Source organism: Ornithorhynchus anatinus, chromosome 2 (genome assembly GCF_004115215.2).
Source record: "Ornithorhynchus anatinus isolate Pmale09 chromosome 2, mOrnAna1.pri.v4, whole genome shotgun sequence".
Taxonomy (NCBI): domain Eukaryota; kingdom Metazoa; phylum Chordata; class Mammalia; order Monotremata; family Ornithorhynchidae; genus Ornithorhynchus; species Ornithorhynchus anatinus.
This window is the reverse complement of record NC_041729.1, coordinates 92,845,583-92,863,092: the sequence shown is the minus strand read 5'-3', so window position 1 is coordinate 92,863,092 and position 17,510 is coordinate 92,845,583. Positions and strand designations below refer to the sequence as shown.

At 45.4% G+C, this 17,510-nt stretch overlaps 1 protein-coding gene across 1 annotated transcript; it reads right to left on the bottom strand.

Annotated features, from left to right (window-relative positions):
* Positions 1-9,042: 9,042 nt before the first annotated feature.
* On the bottom strand, positions 9,043-16,882 carry LOC100074857 (interferon-induced protein with tetratricopeptide repeats 5-like). The gene is made up of 2 exons (XM_001506372.5): positions 16,722-16,882; positions 9,043-10,751 (listed from the first exon to the last, which is right to left on the bottom strand). Exons 1-2 carry the CDS (start codon positions 16,724-16,726, stop codon positions 9,308-9,310), a joined length of 1,449 nt encoding a protein of 482 aa, XP_001506422.3. The 5' UTR covers positions 16,727-16,882; the 3' UTR covers positions 9,043-9,307.
* Positions 16,883-17,510: the final 628 nt, after the last annotated feature.

Sequence of the window (17,510 nt, the reverse complement as noted above, 5' to 3'; positions counted from 1 at the left end):
CTTGGTGTCATCCTTGACTCAGCTCTCTTATTCACCCCACATATCCAATCCGTCACCAGTGCCTGCCGGTCTCACCTTTACAATATCGCCAAAATCCGCCCTTTCCTCTCCATCCAAACGGTTATTGTACTGGTACAAGCTCTCATAATAAATCGGCTGGATTATTGTGTCAGCCTTCTCTCTGATCTCCCTTCCTCTTGTCTCTCCATGCTTCATTCTGCTGCCCAGATCATCTTCCTGCAGAAACACTCTGGGCATGTCACTCCCCTCCTTAAAAACCTCCAGTGGTTGCCTATCAACCTCCACACAAAACAAAAACTTCTCACTCTGGGCTTCAAGGCTCTCCATCACCTTGCCCCCTCCTACCTCTCTTCCCTTCTCTCTTTCTACTGCCCACCCTGCACACTCAGCTCCTCTGCCGCTCACCTCCTGACCGTCCCCTGTTCACACCTATGCCACCGTCGACCTCTGGCCCACATCCCACCGCTGTCCTGGAATACCCTCCCACCTCACCTCCGCCAAACTAACTCTCTTTCCCTCTTCAAGGCCCTACTGAGAGATCACCTACTCTAAGAGGCCTTTCCAGACTGAGCTTCCCCTTTGCCCTTTGCCCTTTGCCCCCTCTTCTCCCTCTCTGCTCCCCCTCCACCCTCTGCTTCCTCTCCCCCTTCCCCCCTTCACCCCCCCTCTCCTCAGCTAAGCCCCCTTTTCCTCTGCTCCTCCCCCTCTCCCCCTCCCCTCAGCACTGTGCTTATTTGTATATATTTTTTTACCCTATTTATTTTGTTAATGAGGTGTGTACATCCTCTTGATTCTATTTATCATGATTGTGTTGTCTTGTTTTTGTCCATCTGTCTACCCCAATTAGACTGTAAGCTTGCCATTGGCCAGGGATTGTTTCTATCTGTTGCTGAAGTGTACATTCCAAGCGCTTAGTACAGTGCTCTGCACATAGTAAGTGCTCAATAAATACTATTGAATGAATGGATGAATTAGGGGCAAGAGATGGGAGAGGGGTGGAGGAATGTGAGGTCTGAAGAGGAAGTCAGAAGTCCGAAAAACCTGTTGTGGCAAACTACATGGGACTTGATAAGGATGGAGTATTGGTGCCAAGTGGAGGAGAGGGCAGAATTAAAGTAGTAGACAAATTAGAGATTGGACAAGGTCAACCTGGTGTCTGGATTTATGTCATCAGCAATGGGCAGCACATGTGAAAGAACAGGGGAAGGATACTGTGGAGTTGATCCAGGGCTGTGGGTTAGTTGTATGAGATTGGTGGAGGGGCGGGAGAATGAGAGAAATGAATTTACTTTGAAAGGGTGGTGTTGAGAGTGTGGATTTGTGTGTCAAGAGAAGGTAGGTTGGGTATGGAAACAAAATGGGGCATGATGACTTTACAAAAAATTGGAGGCAGTGAAAAGATCAGAGATCTCTGTTGGGGAACAGGACAGATTTACAGGGAGGGAGTGTGTGGGAGAGAACACAGGTCAGAAGGTGGTAGTCCCAGAGGGCAATTTCAGAGTTGGTAAGGTTGGGGATTGTACGGTAAGTAGAGTGAAATTAAGAATATGGGTAAGTAGAGAAGTGGGGTGGAGCAGGAGGGCAGTGGAGTTGAAGAGCGAGAAGAAGCAGGCAATGGAAAGATTTTCAGGAACATTCACATGGATGTTGAAATCCCCCAGTATCAGTGTTGGAATAGAGAAAAAGAGGAGGAAAGGGAGAAAGGGGTAGAAATGGTTCAGCAAGTTGGAGGTGGAATCTGGGTGGGAGGGGGGGCAGTAAATAATCACTTATGAGAAATTAGAGTGGGAAATAGAGGTGGATTGTGTGGGGACTTCCTCCTTCTTTGTAACCGACAGAAGATGTGTCCCCACCTTCGGAGCTTAATTGAAGGCACATCTCCTCCAAGAGTCCTTCCCCCACTAGGCCCTCATTTCCTCTCCTCCCACTCCTTTCTGTGCTTCCCTTGCACTTGGATTTGCACCCTTTGTTCCCTTCTCCCTCTGCCCCACAGCGCTTATGCTCATATTCATAATTTATTTATTTATATTAATGACTGTTTCCCCCTTAGACGTAAGCACATTGTGGGCAGGGAACATGTCTACAAACTGTGTTATACTGTACTCTTCCAAGTGCTTAATACTCTTAGTTCTTAGTAATCAGTTGTTAAATATGATTGATTTTGAAGGGAGGGAAAGAGAGGGTTAGGGGAGGTCAGATTTTTCTTTATGGTATTTTTTTAGCACTTACTATGAGCCAAGCACTGTAATAAGCACTGCGATAGAGACAAGCTATTCAGGTTGGACTCATTCATGTCCCACATGGGAATCATGGTATTAATCCCCATTTTACAGAATAGATAACTGAGGCGCAGAGAAGTGAAGTGGTTTACCCAAGATCACACAGCAGTGGTGGAGTCAGAATTAGAATGTAGGTCCTTCTGACTTCCAAGCCTATGATCTATCCACGGGGGACCAATAAGGAAGCCAACCCCTCCTCCCCCTCCTCCTTTCCCAGTGAATCTTGGAGAGTGGGAGGAAGTGAATTTCCCCTCTGAAGAGAGCAGCAGGCAAGACAGTGTCATCTGGGGAGAGCTAGGTTGCAGTGATGGCAAGGAAGAGCAGTAACTGGGTCTGGGACAAGTCAAGGATGAAGGGAAGCTTTCCCAAGAGAGAGTGGGCTCTCCCCAGGTTGCTCTTGACTGAAGCTGTGGGACAAGGGTGTGGGAAAGGGATAGTGCAAGGGGTAGGGAGGGATTCGGTGGGAAGGAGCTGATGAGGGCTGGTCCAGGGGAAGGGAATGAGGGGCAGCATTGGAAAAGGAGGATAGGGATGAGAGCAGGGAGGGGATGGCATGAGGGGTGATGAGGGTTATATGGGAGTAAGCTGAGGGGGGCCAGTCCAGTGGTCATGGGGGGCAGGGAGAGAGAAAGAAACAGGAAGGGGTGATCAGATGAAGGTGACTGAGAGTGCAGGGGGAGATCGAGGTGTTTGGCAAAGAAAGTCTGGAGCAATAACAGCTAATAATCAGAGCATTTGTTAAATGTTTATCATGTGTTAAGCACTGTTCTAAGTAGATACAAGTTAATCAGGCTGGAAACAATTCCTGTCCCACATGGGGCTCACAGTCTAAGTAGGAGGGAGGACAGGTATTGGACTGCAAGCTTGTACTGGGCAGTATATTTTGAATATTTTGAATGAATATTTGACAGATGAGGAACCTGAGGTCTAGAAAAGTTAAGTGACTTTCCCAAAGCAGAGAAGCAGTACGGCTTAGTGGTTAGAGCACTGGGCTGGGAGTCAGAAGGTCATGGGTTCTAATCCCATCTATGCCACTTGTCTGCTGTGTGATCTTGGCAAGATACTTCACTTCTCTATGCCTTAGGGACCTCATCAATGAAATGGAGATTGAAACTGTGAGCCCCACATGGGACAGGACTGTGTCCAACATGATTTTCTTGTATCCATCTCAGCGCTTAGTACAGTGCTTGGCATATAGTAAATGCTTAACAGATACCACAATCATCATCAACATCATCATCATTATCAGGTCCCACGAGGTCTGAACTGACGAAGGAGTTGCTATGCCAGTTTTCCCTCCCCCAAATTCTAAGCATTCAACTCATGGCTGTGGGCAGAGCCCTCCGAAGGCATGGTCGGGTGGAAGTCGGCATTCTGCCTCCGTGGTCATTCCTTTGATGCAGTCTCAGGGTGGGCAGTGCCTCATATTGCTCATGGCCCCTGTATTCTCAGGCTGGAGGATCCCCAAGCAATTATACTAGAATTGTAAACATTACTAAGAACTAAGCTATATTTTTGTAATCTGTCATGATCCAGTGGGGAGAAGAAAAAGGAGGCAGGACATACTGAAAATAATGATGGTATTTGTTAAGTGCCTCCTATGTGCCAGGCACTGTACTAAGTGCTGGGGTGGATTCAAGCAAATAATAATAATAATAATAATGTTGGTATTTGTTAAGTGCTTACTATGTGCAGAGCACTGTTCTAAGCGCTGGGGTAAACACAGGGGAATCAGGTTGTCCCACGTGGGGCTCACAGTCTTAATCCCCATTTTACAGATGAGGGAACTGAGGCACAGAGAAGTTAAGTGACTTGCCCACAGTCACACAGCTGACAAGTGGCAGAGCTGGGATTCGAACTCATGAGCCCTGACTCCAAAGCCCGTGCTCTTTCCACTGCGCCACGTTGCTTCTCAAATTGAATTGGACACGGTCCCTGTCCTATGTGGAACTCACCATTTCAATCCCCATTTTACAGATGATGTAACTGAGGCCTGGAGAAGTGAAGTGACTTGCCCGAGGTCACACAGCAGACAAGTGGCCGATCCAGGATCAGAACCCATGACCTTCTGACTCCTACGACCGTGCTCTCTCCACTAAGCCATGCTGCTTCTCTGCTCAGGAAATCTGGCTCTGCCACTGACTAACTGTATGACTTCGGACCAGTCATTTAACTCGCTGGACTCAGTTTCCCCATATGCCAAGAAGGAATGAAAATTCATGCTCTTGAGACCTATCTCGCAAGGATGACGAACAAAACCTTGAGAGACAGGCAGGAAGGGGAGATATCTTAAACAGAGCCTTGAGGGACAGAAGGAAAGAACAGGGATCTCAAACAGGGACTTGAGGGATAGGCCAGAAGAGAAGGGATCTTACAAGGAGCCTTGAGGGACAGGTGGGAACAGCAGGGATCTCAAAAAGAGTCTTGAAGAAGAGGCGGGAAGAGCAGAGATTTCAAAAAAGAGCCTTGAAGAACAGGCCGGAAGAACAGGGATCTCAAAAGGAGCCCTGAGGGACAGGCTGGAAGAGCAGGGATCTAAAATGGAGTCTTGAAGGATAGGTGGGAATCTCAAACAGAACCCTCTTCTTTTCCCACACTGCCGGCACTTCTGGAAGTTCATCTGCTCCCGTGGTGACCTCATGAGCCCTGCCTTTTCATCTTTTCAACAATCTCCCATTTCCCCTGCCTCAGAACTCCACATGAATATGCTTTTAGCACCTAAAACTCAATATTTCCAAACCTGAACCACTGACCTTCCTTTCCAAATCTTCCCCTACATATCAGCTTAATGTTAGAGTTGACAGTTCTGCAATCTTGGGCATTTACCTTGCCCCATCCCTCTGTTTCTACTCTCATATTTAGTTTGCCACTAAATCCTGTTGGTGTTTCTGCCCTAGCGTTTAACAGTGCAGCCCCTTCCTCTCTATCCAAGTGACCCCTACCCTCGTTCAAGCCCTGGCCATGTTCCAGCTTTACTTTGGGATCAGTCTTCTCATTGGCTTTTTTTTCTGTAGTCTTTCTGTAGATCGTATTTCCCTCTGAAGCCCTGATTATTTCTCTAAAGCATCATTCTCCACTTCTGAAAACTCTTCAGCAGTTACCCATTCCTGTGTGCATCCAGCAGAACCTCCTAGTCCCGAATGTAAGGCACTCCATCAGCTCTCTCCCTCTTAGCTCTCCACTCTTCTCCCCTCCTACAACACCTGCTTGCAAATAACTTTCCTCTCAAGCTAATCTACTCACTGCATCTCAATCTTGTCTCTTCTGCTTCAGATCTGTCTTTTCCCCTCCTTGGACCACCCTCAAATTCACCAGACCATGGCTCTCTCCTTCTTCAAGCAGGAAGCAATCAATCAATCAATCAATCAATCAATCAATTTTGTTTATTCACTGCTTATTGTGTACAGAGCACTGTGCTAAGTGCTTAAGCAGCATGACCTACTGGAAAAAACTGGGCCTGGGAATCATTCATTCATTCAATCATATTTCTTGAACGCTTACTTTGCGCAGAGCACTGTACTAAGTGCTTGGGAGTGTACACTACAACGATTAACAGACACATTCCCTGCCTAGAGTGAGCTTGCAGTCTAGAGCAGGGGAAACGGATAAAATACAAATAAATAAAATTATAGATATGTACATAAGTGCTGTGGGGCTGGGAGTGGGGAAGAACAAAGGGAACAAGTCAGGGTGATGCAGATGGGAGTGGAAGAATTGGCAAGAGGGGTTTAGTTAGGGAAGACCTCTTGGAGGAGATACGCCTTTAGGGAGAGTAATCGTCTGTCAGATTTGAGGAGGGAGGGGGTGCCAGGCCAGAGGCAGGATGTGGGCAAGGGGTCAGTGGCGAGATAGATGAGACTGAGGTACAGTGAGAAGGTTAGCATTACAGGAGTGAAGTGTGAGGTCTGGGACAGTAGCGAGGTGAGGTAGGAGGGAGTAAGGTGATTGAGTGCTTTAAAGCCAATGGTAAGGAGTTTTTGTTTGATGCAGAAGTGGATGGGTAAACACTGGAGTTTCTTGAGGAGTGGGGAATCTTGTCCTAAACCTTTTTGTAGAAATATTATCAGGGCAGCAGAGTGAAGTATGGACTAGAATGGGGAGAGACAGAAGGCCAGCAAGTCAGCGAGGAGGCTGATACATTAATAGAGGTGGGATAGGAAGGTGGGATAGGATAAGTGATTTTCTAAATGTGTTAGCAGTTTGGATGGAGAGGAAAGGGTGGATTTTAGCAATGTTTTAAAAGGTGAACACACATGATTTACTGAGTAATCGAATATGTGGGTTGAATGAGAGAGAGGAGTCAAGGATAACACCAACATTATGGGCTTGTGAGACAAGATGGATGGTGGTACCATTTACAGTGATGGGAATGTCAGCAGGAGGACAGGGTTTGGGTGGAAAGATAAGGATTCTGTTTTGGACATGGTAAGCTTGAGGTGGTGTGAGGACAACCAAGTAAAGATGTCTTGAAGGTAGGAAGAAGACTGCAGAGAGTGAGAGAGTCCAGGGGTGGAAACAAAGATTTGGGTGTCATATGCCTAGAGGTGGTAGTTGAAGCCATGGGAGAGCAAATGATTTTTCTAAGGGAGTAGGTAGACGGAGAATAGAAAAGGACTCAGACCCAGAACTAAACTCTGAGGGACCCCCACAGTTAGGGGGTGAGAGGCAGAGGAGCAGCCCACAAAAGAAACTGAGCTGCCAGACAGATAAGAGGAGAACCAGGAGAGGATGGTGTCAGTGAAGCAGAGACTGGATAGGAGACTCCATTATCATTATCATCATCATCATCGTCATCATCCTCATTTTGGCAGCCTCTTCCTAGTCTGAGAAGCAACATGGCCTAGTGGATAGAGCACGGCCCTGAGAGTCAGAAAGATCTGGGATCTAATCCCCACTCCACCACTGGCCTGCTGTTTGACACTTCACTTCTTTGTGCCTCAGTTTCTCATTTATGAAAGAGGGATTAAGCCTGTGAGCCTCATGTGGGACACGAATTGTGTCCAACCTGACTAGCTTGTATTCACCCCAGCACTTAGTACAGCGCCTGGCACGTACTAAGCACTTAAAGAATACCAATTAAAAAAAATACTCCCACATGTACTTACACAGTTCGTCCCGCGTGATACAAGCCCGTGGCATCAGTGCTACACATGGTTACCGTGGGTAAAGGCCTTGGGGGAATGAAGGACACCAGGAGACTCTGGGTGCAGGTTCTAGGTTAACCCAGTCCGGCTGAAGAATGTAAGACAGAAGGCCAGAAAGGCAAAGAAAAATGTGAGGCAAAAAAGCCAGGATTGCAAATAGGATGTCAGGTGGGAGGCCAGGTGTAAAATGGAAATCCAGGCTTGTGAAGTAGGCGAAAGATCAGCTGCTGGAGAAAAGATACAGACCAATCACTCGATTAAGCAATAGCATTTATTGAGTGCTTACTGTGTGCAGAGCATTATACTAAATATGTGAGAATGTTCAATATAACAGAATTGGTAGACACATTCCCATCATCATCATTATTACTGTTACTAATGAGAAGAAATGGAGTCATTAAGATGGGAGACACAGAAGTAAGGGGGTACTGAAAGCCTCTAGTTGAAAATGATTGAAGCTAGGTGATGGGGGTCCCAAGGATTAGTGCGGGGCTTTAGCCAACCACCCTTAAAGCTACATGACTCTCCATGCCCTATTTCTTTGGGAAGAAAAGGAACATCTCAGAAAGGTCCATGGCACTCCATGTCATGGCAGGGATGGGACCAAGGGATATGAATGTAGAAATAATGAAATCATTTAATCTGCATCAAGTCTGTTCACTGGTAGGTGCACCCAAAAGAAGGGGGAGAACTTAGCAACCACAGTTATTCTTGTGCTAATCACAAGGCTCAGATTCTTTGCTAGGGAGGTGCATGTAATGGGAGCTCTCTGCCACTGGGAATAGGTGTTCCCATACCAGTAGAGAAAAACCTTGGGCCTGGATCTTCCTGAACCCCGGAACCTTGGCATTCCTGTCTTCTGCTTCCATTTTAGGTCCTGAGGAACCCAAGTAACCTAGTAACTGCATTCACTATATTCACTCAGGGCAGGCAATCTTGGTTTTTGTCCCCTGTGCACCAAGTCCTGAAGGGAAGGGCTCTCAGCCATTTGGTGCTATCATCTGAAGATGATGGAGCCTTCAGCTTTCTGATGACTCCCAGCTCCACCTTGATTCTGCTTCTTACAACTCCCTGGGCCCTCTGTGGATCTACTTAGTTTTCCCCAAATTTCCTCTTTTTTGTTAATGGACACTTCTGATCACTTTATGTTCGATTTCTAATATTTAGCAGGCCAGTGTGGAATCCTTTGAAGTTTGTTTCTCTCTCTTTTTTTCCAGATAAAGGGTAGACTATTTCTTCCAAACACTCATATATGCACAGGCATGCGTGTACACACACACACACACACACACACACACACTTACACCTCCTACATACAAACATACACATCCATAGAATAATAGTTACCAGTAGAGCATATTAAGCACTTACCCTCTACTGAGCACTCCCCTCAGTGTTTGGGAGAGTAGAACAATAATTTGACAATTCCTGCCCTCAAGGAGCTTACAGTTAGGGAAGGAGACAAACACTAAAATACATTAGAAGGAGGAGAACAAACATCTTCCACTTGAGTAGTTTATCCTATTATTTAAAGTCTCTTCAGCCAAACCCCCTGCCTGATCCTAAAAGGAACGATGAAGACCAAAGGGACATGACAATCTTTTCCAAAATACTTAAACTCTTTTAATGCTGCCATTTTCCTCTATGGGGAAGAGGTATGAATGAGTCACTGACCAAGATCTCTAGAAAAGTTAACAGGGGAGGAGAGCGCCTAGCTTGTTGCTGAGCTGTTAATCACTAAAGATGAAAAGATTGTGAGTTTAATTCATTGGAAAGATAACACTAACCACACTTGTATTTAAACAAAAACACTAAGGAGGGTATTTATGCAGGATGTGGGTTGATTGAAGCAAAGGCCCAGGCTTATATTTTGAGCTGCAGCTGACACAAAGCACTGGAGTATTCGTCGTTAGCAGGATCCAGCTTCAAGGCTTTCTGGTAGCAGTCAATTGCTTCCCTCCTTTCTCCCTTCAGCTGGTGAACGAACGCAAGGAGACCCAGACTCTCCGAATCTGATGCATTTTGTTCCAGTCGCTTTGTGGCTATTTTCTGTACCACATTCTTCAGGCTTTCTCTTGCAGGTGATTCCTTTTCTACTTTTAAGCCTTTCACATAGTGAGTAAGGGCCCTGTCTTCAGATTTCTTGCAGCTCTGTAGAAAGCGACCGTATTGCAAATTGATTTTTTGTTTTTCTAGATCTGTAATTTTCTCCAGTTGACAAGCATTCTGATAAACAGCTTCTGCTTTTTCATACTGACCTCCCTCGATGTACAAGAAGGCTAGGTCTATACATGCACATATGAATGTTGGTTTCTGTTCTATGGCCAGTGAATAGTGATATATGGCTGATCTACCTAATTTCTCCACCCTCTCTTTATTTGTTCCTTGTGGCTTATTTGTGGCTTTCTTTATTTCAATCATTTTTACCCGGTAGCAAAGCCCTATCTGATGGTTCAGGAATGCAGACTTGGGCGTAATCTTCAAGGCCTTCCGTAAAAGTTCCATAGATGTATCGACACAGCCCTTCCTTCTGTAGAATTTAGCCGCATAGCGGAGGACGTAAGGTGACGATGAGTGCTCAACTAAGGTCTCTTGGATGTACTTTTCCCCTTCAGCTTCCTGGTCTACATCCTGAAGCTTCAAGGCAAAAAGCACTTTGATGTATGGGTCACCTGGATTCAGCTTGACTGCCTGCCTCAGAGGCTCTAGGGAGAAACATTTTTTAGGATGGTCTTGTCTGTCTATGTCATCTAGACGATACACTGAGATGGCAAAGCCAGAATTGAACTCCGGGTTGTCGGGTTCTTGTTCCAGAGCCTTTTCAAAACACACCTTAGCCCTTTCATAATATTTCCCTCCAAGCTTTAATAGCGCCCACCCTTCTTCACAGAAGATTTCTGGCTGCTCCACCTTGTAGCGGTAGGGGCTTGAAAGCTTGCTGCACATTCTCTCTACCCTGTCTATGTAGTTCTGAGCTTCAGCAAGATTGCCCATGTGATAATGTACCCAGGCACGGTTTCCCCAGATAACCAGACGTCGAGTTTCAGCTTCTCCTTTGGAATACATCTGAATTTCCTCTTCTGCATTTCTCAAGCTTTCCAAGGCTTCCTCATTTTGGCCTTTTAAGTGCTTGGCATAAGCCAAGAGATTGTATATGGTGAATTTGGATTTTGTGATGAGAAACTCAATCTGCTCACAGATTCTATCTTCCAGATCTTTGAGGGGGATATCTTTCTCCTGTAAATCCCATGTGAAATGGCAGGTCAATTGCTGCAGAACAGTAAGTAAGGAATTCTGGGTCTTCTCACTAGAATGGATAAAAATGATAACACTTAGAGGCTGCACAAAACAGGTTCCTACATTGTAGATGATTCAACCGGTTCTTTCATATGAATATGTACCATTCATTGGTGCCCATTTATTACTAAAATGTATTAAATAACGGTTCCCCCTTTGGGACATTTTTATTGTCTTCAGGCCCAGCAACACCAGCAAGAGTGGAGGAGAGAAGGTGGAGAGCACTGGTGGGAAAGCAGTCAGTTTGCTTCTCCAGCATTTTATACAGGGCAAGAACCTGCAGCACCACAAGGGGAGACTTTCAGGGCCTCGCTGATTCTCTTCCTGACCTTAAACACAGGAATGCCTAGAGAAGAATACCTGGGTGCTAATTACTAAAAGTGTATTTCACTGAACTCCAATTGTGCCCTGTGGGCAGGGAATGTGTTGATTTATTGTTATACTGTACTCTCCCAAGCACTTAGTACTGCACACAGTAATGCTCAGTAAATAGGATTGAATTGAATTGCCTAGTCTCCCTTATCTAATTGTCCTCCACCTAGTTGAAGGGGTTTATTTATGTATGACCTGTTTCTGAACAGAATCCTCTAATTACAGTCCTCTAGACTGTAAGTTCCATGTGGCCAAGGAATGAATGTCTGTTAATTGCTATACTGTACTCTCCCAGGCATTTAGTACAGTGTTCTGCACACAGTAGGCTTGCTTAGTAGGGTGCTCTGCATACAGTAAGCGCTCAATATATATGACTGACTGATCATTTCCTGCAGGCTTGATCAGATTCCTTTGATTCATCTGCCAATCAGTCATTAGGCAATCGAGGAGGGCAATTTCTACTATTTATTTAATGGCATTTGTTAAGCACTTACTGTGTGTCAAGGACTGCTTGCTCCATTTTAGCAAATAGGGTGAAGGAAAGGACCTGTGTCTGGTGGGTAGGAAGAGGTAAAAGCCTAAAGGAGGATGATAGCTTACTGTCTTGTAAACTGTTCCTTCCCATTTCTATAATTCTTCCAGCTGTCTTTCATGATTGGAGGGTGCGGTTTTTATCCACTGAAGTGATATCTTATTGTACTGATGCATTTATCTTAAAGAATGAATGCACGGACACAACTCTTGGGAGGATCATAGGCACTGGCGGAATCAAATTCTAAGCAAGGCTTATAAATTGGGGATGCTTATTGAGCCAGAAGAAATATTTCCCTGCAGTGGGGGCTTTGAAACTCACGTCCCATTATTTTGAAAGAATTGAAGGTGAGATGGGTGGAGAAAAGGTGGGGAAGCAGATTTAAAGAATCCTCAAACTATATTCTTCTTCAGTGCTCTAAAACAGCCAAAGAGGATTCCATCTCTAGTGTTAACTTGATTTACTCCTTAGGGGTTGGAAAACTGGATGAGGTTGGAGAAAGGATGGAGAAAAATTTTAATCCCAGATGAGTAGGTTGGGTGGACTGTGACCCAAAAGCATCTTTTGTCTCTCCTCCTTCTTCACCCTCCCCTCATAAAGGGAGGTGTTTGCATTTCAATCACTCATCTTTGATTGTTTAGAAAATATTCCATTCATAATTTCCATGATTTATGCCTAGTGGCAAGAGTATGGGCTTGAGAGTCAGAGGATATGGGTTCTAATCCTAGCTCTGCCGCTTGTCTGCTGGGTGACCTTGGGAAAGTAACTTAACATCTCTGTGCCTCAGTTCCCTCATCTGTAAAATGGGGATTGAGACTGTGAGCACTCTGCCAAAATCCAGGGACAGGTACTGTGTCCAACCCGATTATCTCATATCTACCCCCATGCTTAGAACAGTGCCTGGCACTTTTTGCATTGATTATTCAATCTGATTCGATCTGATTTTAAGCTTTTATTCACTTAAGACAATAAATGACTCCTGGCACCTACTGTCTTTCATACAACACTCAGTGGGTCACCTTACTTTATTAAAAAGTCAGTTGATCCACTTTAGGCAGAGGTGACCAGCTAATCTCCTAACGAGTTTACAGTCTAAGGGGAGGACAGATATTAATATAATAAATGAGCTATGGCCTTATACATAAGTCCTGAGGGCTGGCGCTAGAAGAGTGGGTTGGCGAATAAAGGGAGTGGTCAAGTCCTGGAAGCACAGAAGGGAATGGAGGAAATGAGGGCTAAATCAGAGAAGGCCTCTTGGAGGAGATGTGCCTTCAGTAAGGTTTTGAAGGAGGAGAGTAATTATTTGTTGGCTATGAAAAAGGAGGGCATTTCAGGCCAGAGACAGAAAGTGGGAGAGAGGTCGATGGCGAGGTAGATGAGATGGAGGAACAGTGAGTAGGGTGGTATTAGAGGAGTAAAGGACGTTGGTTGGGTTGTAATAAGAGAATAGCGAGGTGAGGTAGGAGGGGCCAAGGTGACTGAGTGATGGTAAGGAGTTCCAGAAAGGTTATGGGAAGAGAAATAAAATAAACTCATGTATATTTATTTGAAAGAAAGTTGCTTTGCATTTCTCCAGCAGAATGTTTATTTTCTTTTTCCAGTGTGTCTCTCACTGTAGTGTTCTGTTGGTTTGGCAAAGGCATCGGGTTAGCAGCTGCAGGGGAGCTCTCCTTTACTTCTAAACATTTGGGCAATAAGAACCTTGCATGCTGGGATCCTGACAGATCATTATGGAATACATGAAAAAATAATGGGGACTTGGCCACTCGAGATGGTCAGCCATTCTTGAGTGGCTTTGTCACTAGCCTGCTGTGAGAGTGGCCTTGGGCAAGTTGCTTAACTTCTCTATGAGAAGCACTGTGGCCTGGTGGATAGAGCACAGCCCTGGGACTCAGAAGGGCCTGGGTTCTAATCCCCGGCTCCTCCATTTGTCTGCTGTGGGACCTTGGGAAAATCACTTAACTTCTCTGGGCCTCAGTCATCTGTAAAATGGGGATTAATACTGTGAGCCCCATGTGGGAGAGGGACTGTGACCAACTTATTTTGTATCTATCCCAGTGATTAGTACAGTGCCTGGCAAATAATAAGCACTTAAAATACTGTAGAAAAACCAAAAACAAACAAAACCAAAGGTCTGACTCCGATGTGGAGGCCGTTATGATTCTTGGTTCAGCACTCAGGCTGCTTGTTGCCTCTCAGGAATTTTTTCATGGACAGTACATTCAGTGCTTCCCCAGACTTTTTTTCTATCTCTACCCTGTCCTTGTTCCCTACATTCAGCACACCCTCTGCCAAAATTCCCAGGCTAACATGTTTTTGAGTCAGAGTTCTGGGAGGGACAGGGGAGAAGCATTATCATGGAAATTGCACTATTCCAGGGAGATTCTCACTCAAAACTACCTGGTGGGGAGTGGAGGGGCAGAGAAAGGAGCCTGGCAAAAAAGCTTGTTGAGGATGGGAGTGGAGACTAGGGAGTGGAGGGTTAAGTTAAGTTATGCAGAAGATAAGAGGAAGAAGCTCTCCCCTCTCCCACAACCCCCCACCTGCCAACTCCAGCTATGACCATCTGCCCCACACCCATAAGGATCCCCAACAAAGTAATTTAGGAGTTTGTTCCCAAAGCGTGGACTCTAGGCATGCTCAACTGGTGAGGTGGTATGGCATATGTGCCCAAGGGCAAGTGGTCCAGGTCACCCCAGTGTGTGGACAATCACGAGCTAAGGATGTGACAGCCCTCAGCATTTCCGCATCTGGTGAAGGGAACCGGGACCAAGCTTGGGTTCCTTTGGAGCTGCTTGGCAAAGGACAGCAGCTGGTCTGGACCTGGCTTGTCTACCCAGTGGGACAGGGGATGCCCACACCGAGACCAGCCCGAGTTAGGATGGGGAACTCAGGGGGTCAAGAAGTGTCAGAGCCATGAGTGTCTAACTACTCAAAGCGGCTTGCCCCAGTGGGTACGAAGGAACAAATATAGATGATTGTGCATATCTAAAGCTATGTGCTAGCTTTGAGAACTAAATTATAATAATAATAATTATGATACTTGTTAAGTGCTTACTATGTGCCAGGTAGTATTCTATGGCACCGTCCCTCGGTCTCGCCTATCCCGCCGTCGACCCCTGGGCCACATCCTCCCGCAGTCCTGGAACGCCCTCCCTCCTCACCTCCGCCAAACGAATTCTCTTCCCCTCTTCAAAACCCTACTTAAAACTCACCTCCTCCAAGAGGCCTTCCCAGACTGAGCACCCCTTCTCCCTCTACTCCCCCTACCACCCCCCCTCCATCTCTCCGCAGCTTAACCCTCTTTTCCCCCCATTTCCCTCTGCTCCTCCCCCTCCCCCTTCCCAGCCCCTCAGCACTGTACTCGTCCGCTCAACTGTGTATATTTTCATTACCCTATTTATTTTGTTAATGAATTGTACATCGCCTTGATTCTATTTAGTTGCCATTGTTTTTACGAGATGTTCTTCCCCGTGACTCTATTTATTGCCATCGTTCTTATCTGTCCGTCTCCCCCAATTAGACTGTAAGCCCGTCAAACGGCAGGGACTGTCTCTATCTGTTGCCGACTTGTTCATTCCAAGCGCTTAGTACAGTGCTCTGCACATAGTAAGCGCTCAATAAATACTATTGAATGAATGAATGAATGACTGAGGTAGATACTCACTTGTATTAATCAGATTAGACACAGTCCATGTCCCATATGGGGTTTGTGGTCTTAAGAGAATTTAAATGACAGCAGACAAGCAACAGAGCTGGGATTAGAACCCAGATCCTTCTGACTCTCGGGCTCATGTGCTACCCAATAAGCCACGCTGCTTCTTCACTGTCTCCCTGACTCTGGTGCTCTTTAACTTCAGGTTTTTTGCTGAGTAATCCTTAATTTCTCTTATTTCTAACAGATCTTAAATAACTCATGGAAGGCTTGCTAACATACGTCCCCAGTAACAAATGATAGCTTCTGGGAAAACTCTGCTTTCCAGTAGTTGGAGCAACACCGTACCGGCGGTCCTCCTCTGATTGGTTCCCCCAGGCAGGATCAGATTAGTGAACAAACCTGCCTGTTGACTATTGTCCCCAATCTTACTTGTGGGAAAATATGTCTGTGGAGTCCTGTGCACCACTGTGGAGATGGGAACATTTTGGAAGCCGGTCCTCCTCTGATTGGTTCCCCCAGGCAGGATCAGATTAGTGAACAAACCTGCCTGTTGACTATTGTCCCCAATCTTACTTGTGGGAAAATATGTCTGTGGAGTCCTGTGCACCACTGTGGAGATGGGAACATTTTGGAAGCAAAAGCAGCCTAGCTTTTTGAAACTTGGGAAAAAGAGCCATTAAGTACTTTGTTTGGCAGGTCTCCCAGCTACTAACGGTCCTATGCCCTTTCTGTGGGAGTAACACAAACTGTGAGAGGCCAGAGGAGGACACGTTGCATCAACAACATTTCTTTATTGGACGGGAGGGGGAGGGGGAAGCATTTGAAGAACAGCTCAGCTCATCATCTGAGTTGTGAGGAGGGGAGGGAGAAGCAGAGTGGAACTTGTGCTTCCAACAGATCAAAGCACATATAGAATGTTGACAATACTACTCTGAAAAAGGGTCTGCTGTGCATATTTCAGAGGAAAGCTCTTCCCAGGCAGCAGTTCATTAGCTGCGGTGCAGAGCTTGAATTTATCTGAATGGCATTTAGCTCAAGAGCACCGCCTACGTGAATCAGTGATACATGTTCATTATGCACTCGTAGATTTTTCCATCGACTTTATCAATCAATAGAATTTATTGAGCTCTTCCTCTGTGCAGACCACTGTACCATGCAGTTGGGAGAATACATTAAAATACCTGAGCACATATTCAATCTGAACACAAGTCAATTCAACATTCAAAATAGTGATTCTAGCATCTTTGCAACAGCTCTGCATCTCAAAGCCAAATTTATCTGCCTTTCAAAGTAAAAGAGAATCAAATCCAAGGGGTAGGAAAGCTGTTCAAGAATTTGAATGAAAGAAAATTAGTTTGTTGAGAAAGTCAGATAAAAACAATGAAGCTGCAGGAGAGAAAAGCAGAATGAAGATTTACCTCATGGTCCTTGTTTATCAGCAGGTACCAGATTATGCAAGTGCAGTAAATCCAGATGGCATTCCCTTCAGAAAGGTGACTCTGAAAGTGGGTTGACTAGTCAGAGTAACTGGGGTTTAAATACGACAAAAGCATCAGCTGGTACCAATACTTCTTGGTATTTCGTACTTCTGGTACCAATGAGAGAAATGGAAAGTGAAATCATTTCATAACTCTGCATCGCATTCTAGGAAATAGAAACTTGCAACTTGCAACTTGCAACTTGAAACTTTCTAGGCGATTCTAGAAGAACAGTTATGTATGGAAGTGGAAGATCTCAAAGATCTGGGAATAAGATTAATAAACTTTATTATTTTGTTCAGCGGAGGGCCGAACTACATTTTTCTAAGGCAGATGACCTCATAGTTTGAGAATAAGGAGGTTTAATTTTCTGGAAATTTGACCAAGGAATAATTTTGGGGAAGGATGCAGATTTTTCTTTCTTTACTGTGAATCCCAGGAGATTGAACACTTGATTGGTGATTACAGGATCTCTTGGTAATAGTCTCTATTGATCACCTGTAGAAATAGCCTTTCTTCAGTCACTTCAGAAGGGTTTACCCAGGTTCGTTTTCTCTCAGTCTCTCTGTCTCTCTATCTCTCTTTCTCTCTGCCCCTAAGCCATCATGCTGGGGCTCTGGTCAATCCTGCCAGTCGTCTTGGGGAAGGACTTGATTAGTTGCAGCTGTGACTTTTGAAGCTTAGAAATCCTCATCCTTAGACTATGAAACCGATGAGGGACAGGGTCTG